The sequence below is a fragment of the Xenia sp. Carnegie-2017 genome, unplaced genomic scaffold, assembly GCF_021976095.1.
Source record: "Xenia sp. Carnegie-2017 unplaced genomic scaffold, XeniaSp_v1 HiC_scaffold_23, whole genome shotgun sequence".
Classification (NCBI taxonomy): Eukaryota; Metazoa; Cnidaria; class Anthozoa; order Malacalcyonacea; family Xeniidae; genus Xenia; species Xenia sp. Carnegie-2017.
Window position 1 is genome coordinate 907,802 of NW_025813486.1, and position 19,967 is coordinate 927,768.

At 33.6% G+C, this 19,967-nt stretch overlaps 2 protein-coding genes and 2 long non-coding RNA genes across 9 annotated transcripts in view; 1 reads left to right on the forward strand and 3 right to left on the reverse strand.

Moving 5' to 3' along the window:
• Window positions 1-19,967, forward strand: part of LOC124449477 (protein flightless-1 homolog) — a 60,706-nt gene that overhangs the window by 329 nt on the left and 40,410 nt on the right. For 3 of the 4 annotated variants that reach the window (XR_006949418.1, XM_047000395.1, XM_047000396.1), the window contains exon 1: window positions 19,906-19,966. The exons of the other annotated variant lie outside the window; for it this stretch is intronic. Coding sequence is in view for 2 of the 3 variants with exons in the window: in XM_047000395.1 (XP_046856351.1) it covers window positions 19,907-19,966 (60 nt within the window). In the remaining variant the exon portion in view is untranslated. Of the gene's footprint in view, window positions 1-19,905; window position 19,967 lie in introns of those variants that run through there. 4 annotated transcript variants of the gene reach the window in all.
• LOC124449491 (tachylectin-2-like) lies at window positions 1,698-7,769 on the reverse strand. 3 transcript variants are annotated; one of them, XM_047000424.1, is made up of 5 exons: window positions 7,665-7,768; window positions 3,745-3,830; window positions 3,342-3,366; window positions 2,242-2,511; window positions 1,698-2,097 (listed from the first exon to the last, which is right to left on the reverse strand). In XM_047000424.1, the coding sequence occupies exons 2-5, from the start codon at window positions 3,787-3,789 to the stop codon at window positions 1,778-1,780; spliced, it is 660 nt and encodes a 219-aa protein (XP_046856380.1). In that variant the 5' UTR covers window positions 3,790-3,830; window positions 7,665-7,768; the 3' UTR covers window positions 1,698-1,777. The 3 variants fall into 3 exon arrangements, with proteins under 3 accessions (XP_046856380.1, XP_046856379.1, XP_046856378.1); XM_047000423.1 differs by having other exon boundaries at window positions 1,698-2,511; window positions 3,745-3,827; window positions 7,665-7,769; XM_047000422.1 differs by having other exon boundaries at window positions 1,698-2,511; window positions 7,665-7,769.
• Window positions 10,375-12,246, reverse strand: LOC124449502. The gene is made up of 2 exons (XR_006949422.1): window positions 12,019-12,246; window positions 10,375-10,419 (listed from the first exon to the last, which is right to left on the reverse strand). It is a non-coding gene; the product is annotated as an uncharacterized LOC124449502 (long non-coding RNA).
• Window positions 13,034-15,325, reverse strand: LOC124449503. Its single transcript, XR_006949423.1, has 3 exons — window positions 15,292-15,325; window positions 14,697-14,834; window positions 13,034-13,106 (listed from the first exon to the last, which is right to left on the reverse strand). It is a non-coding gene; the product is annotated as an uncharacterized LOC124449503 (long non-coding RNA).

The following is a 19,967-nucleotide window of genomic DNA, read 5'->3' on the forward strand; positions in this document are numbered from 1 at the left end:
TGCCATGTTGAAAATGTGTACTATTTATGACGTCAATTTAGCAAACATGGCAGCCAAAAAAGTTCGCACAAAAAAAAACAAAAACCGCCACTTTTGACGTCTATAAAATCAATCTGAAGAAACAAAATTTAACTCTATTTCCATAAAAATTATGTGAAAATTAAGTACTTTTAAATAAGCAAATAAACAGTGTATGAAAATTTCACTGCATTAGCACTTTAAATAAGGACGCAATTGAAACGTAGGTCAAATTGAAAAAGATTCTGATTTGCATAGTTGATTATATGTAGAATGCGTTCTTTTACAATTAGCAGTTATTTTCCAGGCTTTAGTAATTGTGTGGGCAGTTGAGCGTTTTTATAATTATTTTCATGAGATCACGTTTACAGTAAATGGTTTGAACCCGGGAGTATCGTTATATGTTTGTAAATGATGATCGTCCAGGTTAATAAAGTCCTGAGAAGGACTGTTTTTGATGTTGTTGACTGACTTTTCGACAACCTTAGCGGTAGTCATCTTCAGAGTCAAAAGATACAAACAGATCACGTTTACATTGATTACAGACAATAAGCGATTAGTCAGCATGCTTGATTTTGAATCAAGGAAAACTTTGCCTCCCGAAAACACAGCGATTATCTTGAAGATTGTGGCGAAGTATAAATTTGAGCACGTGGACGGAAGGTATGAAATTACAGACTCCGTTTCAAGACTACCTACTGTTCATAGTTGGGAAACTTGTGAAAAGCATGTAGATTTTTGTATATGATAGTTTTTCAGATTGGTATAGTCATGAGAAGGACTGTTTTTGTTGCTGTTGACTGACGTTTTGACAAGCTTAGCGGTAGTCATCTTCAGAGTCTAAGAGTTGTCGCAACCTTTGACTCAGAAGATGACTACCGCTAAGGTTGTCGAAACGTCAGTCAACAACAACAAAAACAGTCCTTCTCAGGACTATACCAACCTGGACGATCTACATTTAAAAACATGTAACGATACTCCCGGGCTCAAACCATTTACTTTATAGTTTTTTAGAGTTGGAGGCTGTTACCCTGAAATTTATAGGACTCGAAGAGAATATGACGATTATTTGGGGGATTGTCGCTTCACAAGTACAAGTGTGAGCATGCGCACGGAAAGCATAATAATGCGGATGAAATTTTAAAAATACTTACCTTTTGGCGGTTTTTTACAGTATGGTGCAGAGATCAGCGTTTACAATTTCATTATCAGTCAGTTCAAGGTCAAATTATACTTTGTTTTTGTTTTGGTGTCTAGTTTCTCCGTCTGGAAACATATTCTTTGGTTCAGTTAGTGTTAAATTTTTTTCTTTTGTGAAAACGGTTTGTCATCTACAATTCAATTTACGTCGCATGGATTCTGTTAAAATCGTCTGTACACTACAACAATATTTTGAAACGAAACTCCTGTATTTGAATGCGCAACCAAGATATTTTTAGCTACTTCCCATATCAATTTTACGCGATTTGCGAATTTCAAAAGCAGTAGAAAATTTCTGCATCTCCCGATTAGCATGAGAAACAAAACGGGATTTTACGAATAAAATTCTTATTTGGCGAAAAATTGTTGAAAAAAACATCAAAGAATCATTGTTATGTGCGAAAATCTAGAAAAACAAATGGGTTTGGGAAATATACTACATTAAAACTAGCTATGGGGAAAAAATAACACATCTCATGTAATGCTTCAATTACAACTTTATTTCAATTTGCTGTAAAAGTAAAAGTTAACTCAAACCATGTACGTATATAAAAGAGAACTAAAACAGAAATCGGAAACTCGCCCATCCCGAAGTACCGATTTTAGTTGAGCGAGCAGTCCAGTTATCCCTAGGGTACGTTGGATGTGGGGCTTTTCGAAATGAACCATCATTTGATACCGCGTAAAGATAACCTCCAGGACCAAAGAATAGGAACTTAAAGTCGTGCCAACCTCCTGTGCCGATGATCGTGGCGCGACGTTCCCAGTTGTCGAACGCATTTCTTGGTTCGTACGACGTTAGAAACTGATTTCTTCCTGGTCTTACGGCGTATAGGTTTAAATCGGGACCGAAAAACAGAAATTTGAATTTGGCCCAACCTCCATTGCCAATTTTCGTTGCACGCCTAATCCAGTTATCGTTTGCATTTCTAGGTGGAGAAGCTTTATAAAATTTTCCATTATAACCAACTGCATACAAGGCATCGCCTGGTCCAAAAAAGAGGAACTTGAAGTGATTCCAACCTCCATTGCCAATTTTCGTTGCACGCCTAATCCAGTTATCGTTTGCACATGTAGGTGGAGAAGCTTTATAAAATTCTCCATTAATACCAACTGCATACAAGGCATCGCCAGGTCCAAAAAAGAGGAACTTGAAGCGATTCCAACCTCCATTGCCAATTGCCTTTGCACGACGAATCCAATTATCGTATGCATGTGTAGGTGGAGAAGCTTTATAAAATTTCCCATTCGTACCAACTGCATACAAGTCACTTGCGCATGTCGATAAGTAACCTGTTGTGAAGGAAGATGCTTGAAGGAATGATGAGTAAGGAATATAGTACAAAACACACTCCAGGAATAAGACAAAGTGAGCAAAAGCCGGTTGTTTTTGATATATTTGCATCATTTGTTATTGTGTAAGACTGCGAGAAAAGACGACTTTCATCTATGAGGTTGTGCAATTACAGATAAATTTGCGTTTGCTTGCTCAACATGCTCGCAAAAAAAGGAAAAAAAAACTCTTCTTATATAGTCAGAACCCTTGGACTAGAGGCCCTTTATATCGTGCCTTATGCGTTTCTTGCTAGCAACTTTACCACTTCCAAATCAGTCGTTAGGGGCCCGAAAGTATTGTCTGAACTTATGTAAATAAGTAGTAGATATTTGTTATTTGACACAAGGAACTTATGGAAGAACGGAAATAGGAACTTATGTTGATACTTAATTAGTTGTGACACGTTGAAAGTCAGGGCTCTTCTGTCGCTGGCTGTGAATGTAAAAGCTTGAAATGCTTAAGATTGTCTATGATGTGAAATAGTTAAATTGAAATAGTTATATTGAGTAAAAGTGAGAATTTTGTCTCGACTGCGCGTACAGTAGGATAGTATACAGTCCCAAAAACGAATTGGCAGACGCATAACTGCTTTGTGCTAAAGCGCAAAGGTGAAAATTGCTACAAGGATGTCAGTTTATTCTACCAATTGATTTAAAACACAAAACTTGCTAGTGATAATAAATTACTACATGGCTCATGGATATGTTTGAAATTCGGACAAGTAAAGTACTACCCCACAAAAAATTGAAGCTCTCTTGCGTTTATGTTTTTCATTATAGAACCTTACCTTGGCTTGTATTGATGGAAATTATCTAGAACAAAAAATGAAAAATCTGTTTTAACTTTCGTGAACAAACGTGCCACGAAAAATGCCAAACCTGGTTTTGCATTATTGCTTTATATAGATGTATGTATTTATGATAAATTTAAAACGGTGTTTGCATGTAAGAATGATATAGCTGTTCAGTTAAGTGCGGAATTTTTATTTTGTGTCGCAGCTATTTCAAAATTGAGCGATTGTAATGATTTTAAATTTAGCTACATAACTGGGTGCAAAGAAATAATTTGTTTTTCATCATCATTTAGTTGCTGAGCTTAATTTTCACGCTCTATATGTAAAAACTATGATAGAAATTGTTTATCCTTCTCAAAATTAAAAAAAAAACAGCGTAAATTTACAAGGTCCTTACCAATGATAGAATAAAGGCAGCAAAAATCGACGCGAGTTTCTCCATGATGTTCACTTGACGCAAGTCTTCCTTTCAATTCCCGTCTTCTAGAAACAGTGAAAATCTCAAATGAAAATGTCTCACTTTAAAAGATCTTTTATATCCTCATTTTGAACAACACAGCTAGTGTATTTACGTGCACAATGACGTAGGCAGTCATGGTGTTGAAAAAACCCTTCGACAATGGCGATTAAAAAAAGTTGATTAGTGTCATTGTAGATTCTGATGGCAGATTGTTTCTACTTTCTAGAGGATTAATTTGTTTACGTATAACTATTTAGGGCGAGTTGCTACTATTTATAATGCGTTTTGCGTCATGTTCTGGTATTCTACGTTTCATGTTGTTTCCAGGCAACATTTTAAAACTAGAACTCATTCTCCTCGATGTATATACTCACTCTTACAGAAATTATATGAGAATATTAAGCTGACCAAACCTAATGCGAGTAGCAATTTGCAAAACACCTTAATCATATTTTTCTTACACTAAAGCAATCATAAAATAGTAAGTAAAAACCTTCCACTCCTCCTCCTTGTAAACGAGACAAGTCTGCTCAAAAGCAGAGAGCCTTACCCTACAAGTCCCGGGCTTGTGACCGGTATAGCAGAGTCAAAAGGTGAAAGGACACTTTAATTCCTCAATCTCAAACTTCTATTGCTTCTCTGGCTTCCCCCAAACCACTAACACTATTCTAGAATACGCGATTCTACAAAGAACCAAAAGTAATCTTACTACATTTGAAATATTCAAAAGTGTAAAGTATAACCATAAGAAATTCTGCATTCATACTCTGATTCTGTCTGAGAATGACTTTGAAATAAAGTCGAAAATTTACAGTTTACTTCTCGTCTTGTTTTGATGCATATTTTGCAATCTCAAGATGTCTTGCTTCTTCGGAATTTCCTTTATACTATATTTCTTTAAATTGTAGGCTGGTCAGGGTTTTTATACTCTACTCTTATTTACTTTTCTCTTATTTTACTCTTAATTTTCTTTATTTTATTGTCCTGCCCTCAGAAATCAGCATTACCAAGTAATGTATTTTCTAGTGAACTATTCGTAAGCTGATTAGATAAGAGCATTTGAGCATGCTCAAACTTGACGTCTAAAAACCAAACCTAGACTATCAGCCCTGTAACTGTATATCAACTCAGGAAAAGTAGATATTAATCGTAAATATCGTCAGTTTAGCCACCTTTCAAGATGGCGGCTTGTTTCACTTGCAAGTATAGAATTTTGGCGGTGTCAGGCATCTAGTAGACTGGGTTCTACAGTCCTAGGTGTATATGTTACAGGTATATATTCTTTTACTACAAAGAATATTCAACCTGCTAAGATAGCAATCCGGAATAGTGTAAACGGGGCCTCAAACTAAAAGTTTATTAATTTATTACAAATCAACTGCAACAAATTATACTACCATTGCGTTCAAGCATGTTGCGTGGAAACTATTTTGGTTGGACATAGTATTGTTGGACATAGTATTGTTTATGTAGAATAGTGGCAATAAAATGGTTAGGAGATGCTTTTGAGTTTTGGGGCATTTGTGAATCTGATTCTAGTTATCCAGAACGATTATTTATAAAGGCACAAGGCATAACAGTAAATATTAAATATTTTGCGTTCATTAGCGTCGCCAGGATTTTGCAAGTGGGGGGGGGGGGACAAAGTAAAAGCCAATTTTGCCGGTGGGGCATCGAAAATTGGTCCTAGGTTAGTCGAAAGCGAAGTTACACTAAAAATTGCCAAGTTCTTAGTTTAACTATACTCTTTTATAATTTTATCAACAAGCGTCGACGTGTTATTTAAACACTTTGTAGATGTAGATTGTCCAGGTTAGTGCAATTTTGTGAATAACTGTTTCTGTTCCTGTTAACTGACGTTTGGTAATGTTAAGCGATAGTTATCGTCAGAGTCATGTCTTTCACTTTTATTAGAATCACACTTAAATAAGTTTCCAATAATGTTTGACAGTTTTGGCTGTGGAAAGCAATTGTAAGTGAATATTATTAATAGGTACATAGGTAAACATCTATCTTTTACTTCAAATATTTCAAAACACAACCGATTGTGCACTATAAAAGCGTCTTATGCTTAACGACGTTATGTTTGCTCGCAGTTATAAATTCTTAGTTCAAAGGTACGTCTGAGACTATCTCGTGGATCTTACGACCATACAACATACGTGTCGCACATAAACCAATCACAACGTTACGACAAGTACTAACGAACATAAATGACAAAGAACAACCCAACGAACGACTAGGTGCAATTTACAAAATAAACTGCTCCGACTGCCACATTTCCTACATCAGGGGGGGGGGACTGACAGGAACTTAAACATAAAACTTGCTGAACAAAAACGAGCTACAAAGAAACAAGACAACAAATCACATTGCCGAACATCAGCGACTGACAAAGCACAACATTGGGTGGGACTAGGCAAAATGCATTATTTACAGTACTGACTATAGACAACGGCTTACATTAGAAAGTTTGTATACCAACTTGGAACAAACCCCCCTGAACAGATCACAGCAATTACCAGCACCTTACAAACGACTTATTTTCACAATACAAACAAACGATCAACTAAAAACATTACACTTCACACTAATTCACAATGACAATACACAATTGACACCCACACATTTCCTGTACAAACAATGAAAATTCAATAAAACTACGAATGTGTCCAAATTTAAACATATAAATATATATATAAAAATTGGGACATTTCCTCCAACTCGTGTCTAATACATATTTGAGCAAAATTGTGCATGGATAAACAAAGATGCATCAATACCGAAACGTGCTTTGAAAAATCCTCAGCGTTTTATTGATGAATTTGTAGCAAATAATGAATTTTCTAGGAAAGAAAACCAAACAACAAAATAAAGGCGCCAATTTTTTATTATAGAAATATATGAGGTTGACCAGGATCCAAAAGTTTTAAAATGTCTCGTAGTACAAAGCCCTCGGTGCAGTCCAATCTTAATTCGTATGTAGTTTCCAAATAGGGAGGTAAGGACACGTTACAATGCATTGTAAATTGCAACATACATAACAAACTTATTATAACCCCAAAGTTCAGATCCACAGCGCAATGAATCTGTGTCAAAGGAAAATCACAAGACGCACCAAGAATCAAATTCTTATAATCCGTTTGCCATCGTTAGATAGTATACGGAAAAAGCACATGATTAAATCTTTGGAAGCTTCAAAAGATATACATTTGATAAAAGTTGCATTTAATCTATTCAAGATTGCAGTAATGCAGCATAGATAATTGGTTAATGATAAACTTTCTCAAAATGTTGATTCTTCTAATTCTCATCAATAAGGTTCTTCACCTTTATGAAATAAACTTATCCACCTATGACTCTAAGTATTGAAATCATTTCCAAGCATATTCTTTTTCATAAGAAAATTTGCTTGCGTGTGCTCTTCCTGCCACGTATATCATACCACTTTTGTCATGCATACACGTTAACAAAGTAAAAACCTATGTTATTGCCTTGTTTTTTGGAAATCGAAAATCTGCATCTTGACTAGAGAATAAAAACTCTACAAAAATACACCAATTATTATGAAATGGTTTTAGTTTGAATTGTTATATCCTAAATAATTTTTACTTTGATTCCGGTGAGTTGCAAAGATATATTCTGTTAAAAATTTAATCTGAAGATTTGTACTCGGAAAATAGACATATAAATAAGGAAGAAAGACAGGCTTTATGTGATCAAATTTAACTTCTGACATAATGCCTTTTCTAATGAATGAAAAAATCTGCAAAATTCAACCTTACGTTTTAAAGCGTTCCGGTTTTTAATATTGACTTTTGATGAGAGTACAATACAAATAAGTCTGCAAAACTTACAGAAAATTCTCCGGTCTTGAAGTAATTCAACGCTATTAACTTCTTTACCGTTTTTACTATCGTCTGACTACAAGCATCAAAACAACAAGAATGACTTGTTTTGCAAGTCCTCGTACCTACATAAATTTTCTCAATTTGAAAAGATCACAGCAAGATACAGTGACCTGGCGACACTTGGTGGCGGAGATTGGAGAAGTTTTGAAAGGGCTTAGTTTAAATTTTACACGCGAATGCTTTCGAAAATGCCTTTGGTGTGAGTCATAAGCAAATACATTAGAAGAAACACAAAAAATAGTCGGTTATTCATCACATACATCACCATAAATTTGGTCCAAACAACGAAACAGAAAAGAAAAATATTTCATTTTCTGAACCATTCAACTGGAATTTACTTTCTCTTTATCGTATTTCTCATCATATTTTAGCATATGATCCATTATACGAAAACCTCTGACAATATGAGTCCATGGTGAGCTCTTATAGAAGATAAATGATCATTCATTTTCTCTATGCTTTCTTACTCGTTCTTGCAATCGTTTTGCGAACGCTTGTTTATTAACAAATTATTAAACGTTTCATAACTGTAGAAAATAAAAAGTATTACGAGAAAAATTATTAATTTTGATATGCTGATTAAATGGGATAGACCAAGCAGTGGCTAATAAATAAAACATCAATCCACTTCATTTGAACAAACAATTTCACTTGACGCATAACTATATGAAGGTTTCTTTACTCGTCATAGACAATCTTGAAAACTTGTTATCAACGAGATTTAGTCCCAACGAAATCTGTAACTTTACTTCTGGTTAAAAACGTAACAAAAAAACTCCCAATTCCATGGAATTACTGTATAGTTATCGCATTTATATATTTTTTATTTTTCCCAATAAATTTGTTCAATGTTATACGCACCATCGGAGGATTTGTACATAGGAGTAATTCCGATGAGTTTGGAGAAGATCATGAAAATTCAATAAAACTACGAATGTGTCCAAATTTAAACATATAAATATATATATAAAATTGGGACATTTCCTCCAACTCGTGTCTAATACATATTTGAACAAAATTGTGCATGGATAAACAAAGATGCGTCAATACCGAAACGTGCTTTGAAAAATCCTCAGCATTTTATTGATGAACTTGTAGTAAATAATGATTTTTCTCGGAAATAAAACCAAACAACAAAATAAAGGTGCCAATTTTTTATTATAGAGATATATCAGGTTGACCAGGATCCAAAAGTTTTAAAATGTCTCGTAGTACAAAGCCCTTGGTGCAGTCCAATCTTAATTCGTATGTAGTTTCCAAATAGGGAGGTAAGGACACGTTACAATGCATTGTAAATTGCAACTTACATAACAAACTTATTATAACCCCAAAGTTCAGATCCACAGCGCAATGAATCTGTGTCAAAGGAAAATCACAAGACGCACCAAGAATCAAATTCTTATAATCCGTTTGCCATCGTTAGATAGTATACGGAAAAAGCACATGATTAAATCTTTGGAAGCTTCAAAAGATATACATTTGATAAAAGTTGCATTTAATCTATTCAAGATTGCAGTAATGCAGCATAGATAATTGGTTAATGATAAACTTTCTCAAAAGGTTGATTCTTCTAATTCTCATCAATAAGGTTCTTCACCTTTATGAAATAAACTTATCAGCCTATAACTCTAAGTATTGAAATCATTTCCAAGCATATTCATTTTCATAAGAAAATTTGCATGCGTGTGCTCTTCCTGCCACGTATATCATACCACTTTTGTCATGCATACACGTTAACAAAGTAAAAACCTATGTTATTGCCTTGTTTTTTTGGAAATCGAAAATCTGCATCTTGACTAGAGAATAATAACTCTACAAAAATACACCAATTATTATGAAATGGTTTTAGTTTGAATTGTTATTGCCTAAATAATTTTGCTTTGATTCCTGTGAGTTGCAAAGAATTATCCTGTTAAAAATATAATCTGAAGATTTGTACTCGGAAAATAGACATATAAATAAGGAAGAAAGACAGGCTTTATGTGATCAAATTTAACTTCTGACATAATGCCTTTTCTAATGAATGAAAAAATCTGCAAAATTCAACCTTACGTTTTAAAGCGTTCCGGTTTTAATATTGACTTTTGATGAGAGTACAATACAAATAAGTCTGCAAAACTTACAGAAAATTCTCCGGTCTTCAAGTAATTCAACGCTATTAACTTCTTTACCGTTTTACTATCGTCTGACTACAAGCATCAAAACAACAAGAATGACTTGTTTTGCAAGTCCTCATACCTACATAAATTTTCTCAATTTGAAAAGATCACAGCAAGATATAGTGACCTGGCGACCCTTGGTGGCGGAGATTGGAGGAGTTTTGAAAGGGCTTAGTTTAAATTTTACACGCGAATGCTTTCGAAAATGCCTTTGGTGTGAGTCATAAGCAAATACATTAGAAGAAACACAAAAATAGTCGGTTATTCATCACATACATCACCATAAATTTGGTCCAAACAGCGAAACAGAAAAGAAAATATTTCATTTTCTAAACCATTCAACTGGAATTTACTTTCTCTTTATCGTATTTCTCATCATATTTTAGCATATGATCCATTATACAAAAACCGCTGACAATATGAGTCCATGGTGAGCTCTTATAGAAGATAAATGATCATTCATTTTCTCTATGCTTTCTTACTCGTTCTTGCAATGGTTTTGTAAACGATTGTTTATTGACAAATTATTAAACGTTTCATAACTGTAGAAAATAAAAAGTATTACGAGAAAAATTATTAATTTGGATATGCTGATTAAATGGGATAGACCAAGCAGTGGCTAATAAATAAAACATCAATCCACTTCATTTGAACAAACAATTTCACTTGACGCATAACTATATGAAGGTTTCTTTACTCGTCATAGACAATCTTGAAAACTTGTTATCAACGAGATTTAGTCCCAACGAAATCTGTAACTTTACTTCTGGTTAAAAACGTAACAAAAAAACTCCCAATTCCATGGAATTACTGTATAGTTATCGCATTTATATATTTTTTATTTTTCCCAATAAATTTGTTCAATGTTATACGCACCATCGGAGGATTTGTACATAGGAGTAATTCCGATGAGTTTGGAGAAGATCATGAAAATTCAATAAAACTACGAATGTGTCCAAATTTAAACATATAAATATATATATAAAAATTGGGACATTTCCTCCAACTCGTGTCTAATACATATTTGAACAAAATTGTGCATGGATAAACAAAGATGCGTCAATACCGAAACGTGCTTTGAAAAATCCTCAGCATTTTATTGATGAACTTGTAGTAAATAATGATTTTTCTCGGAAATAAAACCAAACAACAAAATAAAGGTGCCAATTTTTTATTATAGAGATATATCAGGTTGACCAGGATCCAAAAGTTTTAAAATGTCTTGTAGTACAAAGCCCTTGGTGCAGTCCAATCTTAATTCGTATGTAGTTTCCAAATAGGGAGGTAAGGACACGTCACAATGCATTGTAAATTGCAACTTACATAACAAACTTATTATAACCCCAAAGTTCAGATCCACAGCGCAATGAATCTGTGTCAAAGGAAAATCACAAGACGCACCAAGAATCAAATTCTTATAATCCGTTTGCCATCGTTAGATAGTATACGGAAAAAGCACATGATTAAATCTTTGGAAGCTTCAAAAGATATACATTTGATAAAAGTTGCATTTAATCTATTCAAGATTGCAGTAATGCAGCATAGATAATTGGTTAATGATAAACTTTCTCAAAAGGTTGATTCTTCTAATTCTCATCAATAAGGTTCTTCACCTTTATGAAATAAACTTATCAGCCTATAACTCTAAGTATTGAAATCATTTCCAAGCATATTCATTTTCATAAGAAAATTTGCATGCGTGTGCTCTTCCTGCCACGTATATCATACCACTTTTGTCATGCATACACGTTAACAAAGTAAAAACCTATGTTATTGCCTTGTTTTTTTGGAAATCGAAAATCTGCATCTTGACTAGAGAATAATAACTCTACAAAAATACACCAATTAATATGAAAAGGTTTTAGTTTGAATTGTTGTTGCCAAAATAATTTTTGCTTTGATTCCTGTGAGTTGCAAAGAATTATCCTGTTAAAAATATAATCTGAAGATTTGTACTCGGAAATTAGACATGTAAATAAGGAAGAAAGACAGGCTTTATGTGATCAAATTTAACTTCTGACATAATGACTTTTCTAATGAATGAAAAAATCTGCAAAATTCAACCTTACGTTTTAAAGCGTTCCGGTTTTTAATATTGACTTTTGATGAGAGTACAATACAAATAAGTCTGCAAAACCTACAGAAAATTCTCCGATCTTCAAGTAATTCAACGCTATCAACTTCTCTACCGTTTTTACTATCGTCTGACTACAAGCATCAAAACAACAAGAATGACTTGTTTTGCAAGTCCTCGTACCTACATAAATTTTCTCAATTTGAAAAGATCACAGCAAGATATAGTGACCTGGCGACACTTGGTGGCGGAGATTGGAGGAGTTTTGAAAGGGCTTAGTTTAAATTTTACACGCGAATGCTTTCGAAAATGCCTTTGGTGTGAGTCATAAGCAAATACATTAGAAGAAACACATACTTCACCATAAATTTGGTCCAAACAACGAAACAGAAAAGATAAATATTTCATTTTCTAAACCATTCAACTGGAATTTACTTTCTCTGTATCGTATTTTTCATCATATTTTAGCATATGATCCATTATACGAAAACCTCCGACAATATGAGTCCATGGTGAGCTCTTATAGAAGATAAATGATCATTCATTTTCTCTATGCTTTCTTACTCGTTTTTGCAATCGTTTTGCAAACGCTTGTTTATTAACAAATTATTAAACGTTTCATAACTGTAGAAAATAAAAAGTATTACGAGAAAAATTATTAATTTTGATATGCTGATTGAATGGGATAGACTAAGCAATAGCTAATAAATAAAACATCAAATCCACTTCATTTGAACAAATAATTTCACGTGACGCATAACTATATGAAGGTTTCTTTACTCGTCATAGACAATCTTGAAAACTTGTTATCAACGAGATTTAGTCCCAACGATATCCGTAACCTTACTTGTGGTTAAAAACGTAACAAAAAAACTCCCAATTCCGTGGAATTACTGTATAGTTATCGCATTTATATATTTTTTATTTTCCCCAATAAATTTCTTCAATTTTATACGCACCATCGGAGGATTTGTACATAGGAGTAATTCCGATAAGTTTGGAGAAGATCATGAAAATTCAATCAAACTATGAATGTGTTCCAATTTTTAATATTGACAAGATTACACCCCACCCAGGATTGAAAAAACTTACACGTAATTCTCTTGTTTTCAAATGCTGCAATAACTTTAATTTCTCCACCGTTTTTACTACTGTCTACAAAAAATATCAAAGAAAAAAGACGATGAAAATTCAGGGCGGAATTTAGCCATAGAGACTATGATCAAAATACTATTGTTCAAATTGAATAAAAAAGTGTATGCAACTGTGGTTAGTTATCAATGTTGAAGTTGGCTGACAGTAAGTATTGCCTGTGACACACCACAAAAATAGCTACGAGTTTCTCTTGTAATGTTAATAGATTAAAAATGCACTTTTTCATGTTAACTACGACTTTTATACGATTATTAAAGAATTTAGAATTTATTTTATACGATTATCACAGAATTTTTCTCTGAATATAACGTGCTGCAATATGACATAACTTTTTTGATTGTACAGTATTGCTGGGTTGACGCAATTTTATCGTTCAGCATCGTTGAAAATCGCATTCACAACTTTTCTTTTTTTCTTCAACGGTAAAGCTCCATTGCCAATGCATTCACAATAGATGATATATTTTTATTGCGGAGATTATATGCAAGAAGTCCCGAAGCGACCACTAATGAAATCATTTGCTTTATTCGCACCTAATCAATTTCACGAGCTCTAGAGCAAGTACAAGACATCTCACGATCTTCAATCTGGAGTGAAAACCCTTTGTGATGTGTATAATATAGATTCCCAAAGATGCGCTACTGAGCCGTTAAGCTTTGCAGAAACATTTAAAAAATTTCACTGTTCTCAGTTTACAACTCAATGTGACCATAATCATAATGAGCAGAACTTTGAAAGTATTGATGATGGTGATGGTGATGATGATGATGAAAATAATTCTGATACTGAGATAAGTAAGCATTTAAAGAATGCGTCAATTACCGAGAAGGCTAAAATTCCGTCATTCTTAGATGCCTTGAAGCTGCTTTGTTTCCCAAAGTACCATTTAGTCGACGCAAACCCAACATTATGCAAAGTTTATTCAATTGCAGTGGCCATACCCATTAGCTCAGCAACTGCTGAACGTTCTTTTCTTCCCTGAAGAGAGTAAAAACGAGGTACCGATCTACGATGGTACAGGAACGTCTGGAATCATTGCTTTTAAAGGAAGTTGAAAGAAAAACTCTAGTTTCTATCAACAAAGATAGAATCATAACTTTACTTGTGGAAACCTCCCCAACGCTTGCAAAGGCATTAATATAAATATATTTTACTATGAAAAACAAGTATCGTAACAGACATATAATTGCTTGATGATACTTTGTTTTTAAGTTACTTTCTTTTTTATGAAGATTCATGCTTGTGTTTTATAAAATAAAAATAACTAAAATAACTGAAAATAGCTTTAAGAAAAGGTGAAAGGGGCGCAAAATTTGTTTTGGCCACCGCAATAAAAACTATACCTCCACGCCATTGGGCAGTACTAACCAGTAAAAGTCGTACTAAGTATAAAAATGCCAATAAGAAGCAGGCACGGGAATATTATGCGATAGAAGCGCAGTCTATTTCAAGTATTTATATGGGCTGTCTAGCTCATTTCAAAGGGCAGAAGTGAACACGACTAGTGTACGATAACAATAATAGTTCCAGAAACGCGAGTTAAGTGAGAGAGGAAGAACATTAAAAACATTTGGTCGCTAAGAGACTCACAATTTTCCAAATTGTCTTTTAAAACTGCTGAAAATGAATGAATAGCGTTGTGCATGGAAATGGGTGAGAATGCATAATACCAGTGTTGGCTTTAAACTTTGGTAATTGGTTGGCGGTAGACATTGCTTGTGACACAAACTACAAAAATACAAATTTAGAGCTCTTACAATGGTAGAAAATTAAAATTGCACTTTTTGATGTCAACTACGACTCCTATATGATTTTATAGCGATAAAACATTAATTTTAGAGAAAAGTATGAGTAAATACGATGTATAGCAACAATTAAAACGCAACTGATCAAAGTTACACAATTATGGGATAGCAAGTTGCTAAAAAATATGACGCTGTCTTTACGTTTCAAAAACTTTACAGTTTTTTTGATATTTCATGTGCTTTGTCACTACAGTGTAGACACTCACGTATGTTCTGTTTAGTCATATAAAGCTAACAAACTAATATAAATGATATCAAATCGCGAGTATTTTATGTTCCCACAGGCTCACTACAATTTTATTGTGTCACTGATGTATTTTGAATTTTTCTAAAAATGATCAAAACTACAATTAATGTTGCGATTTAACTGGAAAACGTACTTTTTAATGCAACTTTTCTCTAAGACTCTCTTCCTCTCAAACAATATAAAACCTCTACTGGCACGATCTATGAGCCAATGTTTGCAGGTAAATCCATAACGACCGTCAAGACTACCAATCAAATTCTCTGAAATTAAAAATTCAATAAAAGAATGTAAAAATCATATGATATTCAAAACTGCCAAGCAGCTGCCCCGTATGATCGTTTAGCATTTTTTGTGGATGAAACAGCAAGTTGATAATACTGAATGATCGGTTTCTGCAAACAGAAATTCATTTTCAGGAAAAAAATAAATGGAAATGTTGACAACAGATAAAATTTTGATCGTAAATCTCTTAAAAACTTAGAAACAATACCCAATTGCGACTTGGGAACGCTATGTATCATAAACGAGAATCAAAACTTTACATACGTTTAGGAAATGCATACGCTCTAAGTACCCAAGTAACACCAGAAAAACGGAAAGAATTGAAGCCACGTTGAATAATGGAATGCCAACTTCTTGTTCGGACCAGCAACTCCATATTCTTCAAGCAGCCATGTAACACTAAAAAAATAACAAGAATCATGTCAATATATGAATTTGTAAAAGATTTCCATAAATTTCATCTGATTATAGTTTAGTTTCTATCATGCTTATAAAAATTACTATGAAACAGTCAAACATTCAATTCAGACAGTGAGCTTGACTATGTTAGTTCAGTTGGCTATCAGTCGAAATCCGTCAAACCAATCACAATAAAGCAAAAATTCAAATGAACCAATTGTAAGATAGCAATTGGACTCCCTTATACGTCCGGCCACCCCTCTTATCGGTCGAGACCATTCCAAACTGTCCACTGATCTGGCCATTGACCAATAAAATAAGCGTTTTTGGCGTTCATAGACGCCTTTATCAGTCGAATCAGTCAAGCCACCCCCCTTATCAGTCGGTTATTCCATGTCAATTAAAATTCAACTGATCTGGTTACCAACGAGATATTCATTGATTAGTCATTAGTTTTCAATAATAAATAAAGCTGGATTTTTATCACGAAGTAAATGCGATAATAAAGTAAGAATAATTAATGAATTTTTAATTAATATGAATAGGTAATTTTTGAATTTCAAACATCAGTCGCGCGACGGATTTGACATACTCTAGATCCGCCCCTGATTCTTACATCGTCATTGTAGTATAAATTTCTTGTTCGAAGCAAAAAACATTCTGGTTATTTATGAAATTTCAACGTTTTAAGTCTCAAATACAAAGTTTAAACGGAAGTACGTTGTGTAAATTATTTTGCTTCAATATTTTTATCAGTTTACACTTGTTCAGCATTACATCTTAAAAAATGAGTCAAGATTCTAACGATGATCGTATAAAGAACCTGAAAAGTGAGATTTTACATCTGAAAAGAACGTTACTAGTACTTAGCGAAAAAAAATTAGCAGAATAAGACGATCATATCAATAATTTAAATGAAGATTTGGAAGATATGAAAATCATGTTAAAGTTAAGGGCTTGCTTTTCTGACTGTGTGACAGTTTGCCTGGTATGGATTTATTGGACAATCAAAGGATTAACTCCATGCAATCATCATCTGCTGGAAAAAATCCTATCAAAATACAAAAAAGAAACTCGTGATTATTCATGGCATTCGAGCACCGACTTGCTGGATTGGCTTTATGAATTAAACATAATCTACAAGCAAGAAGATTTTGACTATTCTTAGAATTGTGTTGATGTTTGGGACTTCATTATGTGCATGGATTATGATAAACTCCAGCAAAATTACATCATTCTATTGGGAAGAATTCCAAAAAATGAAACAAATAAAAGTTTCAGTCACTGTGGCATGCAATTTGGAAACCAGATGTGCTGACAAAATTCAGATTTGTGATCCCCAGAAAAGTTCAGTTCCAAGAGCAATGAATTTGGAAGAATTTAAAGATTATGTTAAAGGTGGCAAATGAATGCACGTGTGTCAAATCTACTTCAAAATGTTGCTTAAGATTGAAAATAAGGATGGATGCAATGAAACTAACAATGCTGAGTTGTTGAACGATGATGAATACAAAGGTTTACAAATGCCTCTTTAATCCTTGGCGACCTATTAAACAGATTAAGGTAATGCATTATCTATTTTTTCATTGTCTCAAAACTTTGGTTATACACAATGTAAAATAATGTCATCGTTATAAATAGGTTCAAGTTAGAAATTATATCAACAGAAAGCAAACATCTCTAATGGTGCGATTTGTTTTACAGAGGTTATGAGGATGACTTTGTCTTGCTTCTTCGGGATTTGCTTTATACTATATTTCTTTAAATTGTCGGCTGGTCATGGTTATTACATGGTTATTACATGGTTATTCTGCTTTTGAAATGTTTTAATTTGATTGGCTCTGACATGATTTCTTTGTTTGACTAACCAATCAGAAGTGCATTTTTCAAAAAGAAAGCGCACTGTATTTCTTTTTGAACTGTTTCACATTTTTGCACTGGTATTTATGTGAAATTGCACTGCTCTTAACCAATCAGAATTGAGAAATTTTTTCATGTATATTATTATAGGCTTAACATCAAACATGTATGAATATGTGCTGAATTATACTTGTATAAAATCTCTAATTCATCATAAATGTTTCAGTTCTTGTTCTTGCACTCTTGCAGTTGCTGTTTAAATACATCCAAGGATTAAGCCACTAATACTATAGACTGTAGAGACCTCTGGTTTTAAAGGTCTATTCCCACCATAGTCCAGAACAAAAATCAAACTTAATTAATAAATGAAAAATTTGTTGTGTTCCATAGTTTGCCGACTAGCATTTTTAAAAATTATTTGAACAATGTTGAAATTGATGTTGATATTTTTTATTAATCTATAAATCTATATTTCTACGTGTGTTTATATATAACTTCAAATTATGATCAATATTTTGATAATATCCACTACACTGCGTTTCCCTTCCAACAATGGTATTCAAGTAGATTGTAATTTAAACTTGAACCGCTCCAACTGAAATTGATATTGAGCACTTTATTGTTTTGCATACAATTCATTTGATAATAAATTGTATCTATATGTATGTATATAGTAATTATGCAACAAGTGTCAGGAAAGCTTGTCCCATTAAGTATGGCACAAACACACAAAACAAACAAACAAACAACATTTGTATTCCGGCCAGTATTAATCCCTGCCAGGGGGGTTGACCGGTCCATGAACTTTTCTATGCCAAACGTCTCTATCTCTCGCCATATCTCTCCTTATACCCATCGCCTTCATATCACTGTTTAAGCTTGTCCCATTAAGTATGGCCCAAAGATGATGGAATTTCGTGTCTTGTTTCTCCATTGGGTTCGTATGTTATATGCAATTGTTCTTTTTCTTTAAAATCATTAATTGTTTTCTCTAATTTAACCAAGCCAACACCAAATAAGATAAGCTTTTTAAAGTCCTTTACATGGTCATAAAATGACTGAAAGTTTACAGTATCCCTCTTTCGAGTCTGGGGATCATACTTTATTATTTTTCTGGGACCAGGTCTTCTTTCAACATCAAACACTTCAGCATGTCCAAGGCTTTCACTTTCAACATGAAACACTTCTCCTTTGCTACTTTGGTTACACTTATGCAATGAAAGAATTAATGTTACTCTTTGTTCAGGTTTAGGATTGTTAATTGCATTCCAAATTTTAAGTATCTTGTCTTTGTTTTCATTCTGGTCATTTCCTCTGGTAAAATCAAAAATTGAATAGACAATTTCTTTTCTAAAAAATATCTCCACTATCAAGTGTTCACAGCTACGAAGCTCGGGTTTGATTTGATCAACTACATCTGGGTATAACAGTATTAGGAACTGACAGCCGCAAAGATATAAATTGAGCTTGTTATTGCAGATCCATAAAATACAACACAAGAAACAATTCACTGAGCATAATTGACCTGTTGTATAAAGGTGATTTTGATACTCTTTCACGTTTTGTTGACTGAGAAGAAACCACTTACTCTTTTCATAATTCAATCTAATATTTTCCCTGACCAAGTTAATCACTTTTTCCTCCGGGTACGCGATATTTATCGGAGACATACCATTGACTTTCACTGATTTTATTTCTATGGACAGTTCATCGATGATCTTACGTGAGAAATCACGCTCTGACTCTACAGCTTTCAACTTTGTACTCAGAGTTTTATTTTCATGTTTCAACTCTAAGTTCTCATTCCTAAATTCATTGTTGATCTTACGTGAACTTATTAAATCTCTCTGTAAAGAATCACGCTCTGACTCTACATCTTCCAACTTTGTACTCAGAGTTTTTACTTTATTCCATAACTCTAAGTTCTCATTCCTAAGCATTTCAATTGTTGATAAGAGATGTTCTTCATTATTCACATCTTGTTGGGCCATCATTATATAGACGACAAGAAGTCAACAAATAACAAGAAGATCGGTATTCTTTAACAGCGGCACATAGCAAAACAGCGAACACGTTTGCATTCAGTAGTAGGTGTCAGTCTAATCAGTTGTCACTGGTTGTCTCTAGTCCAGGAACACGTGACACAGATTTGTAAAACTAATTTAAAATTCATGTCCGTAGCACGTACCTATGTTTATTGATCGAAGATGGCTGCTGGAATTTTACCATTTGTTCGTGGTGTCGACTTTTCTCAAAATGATTTTGAGG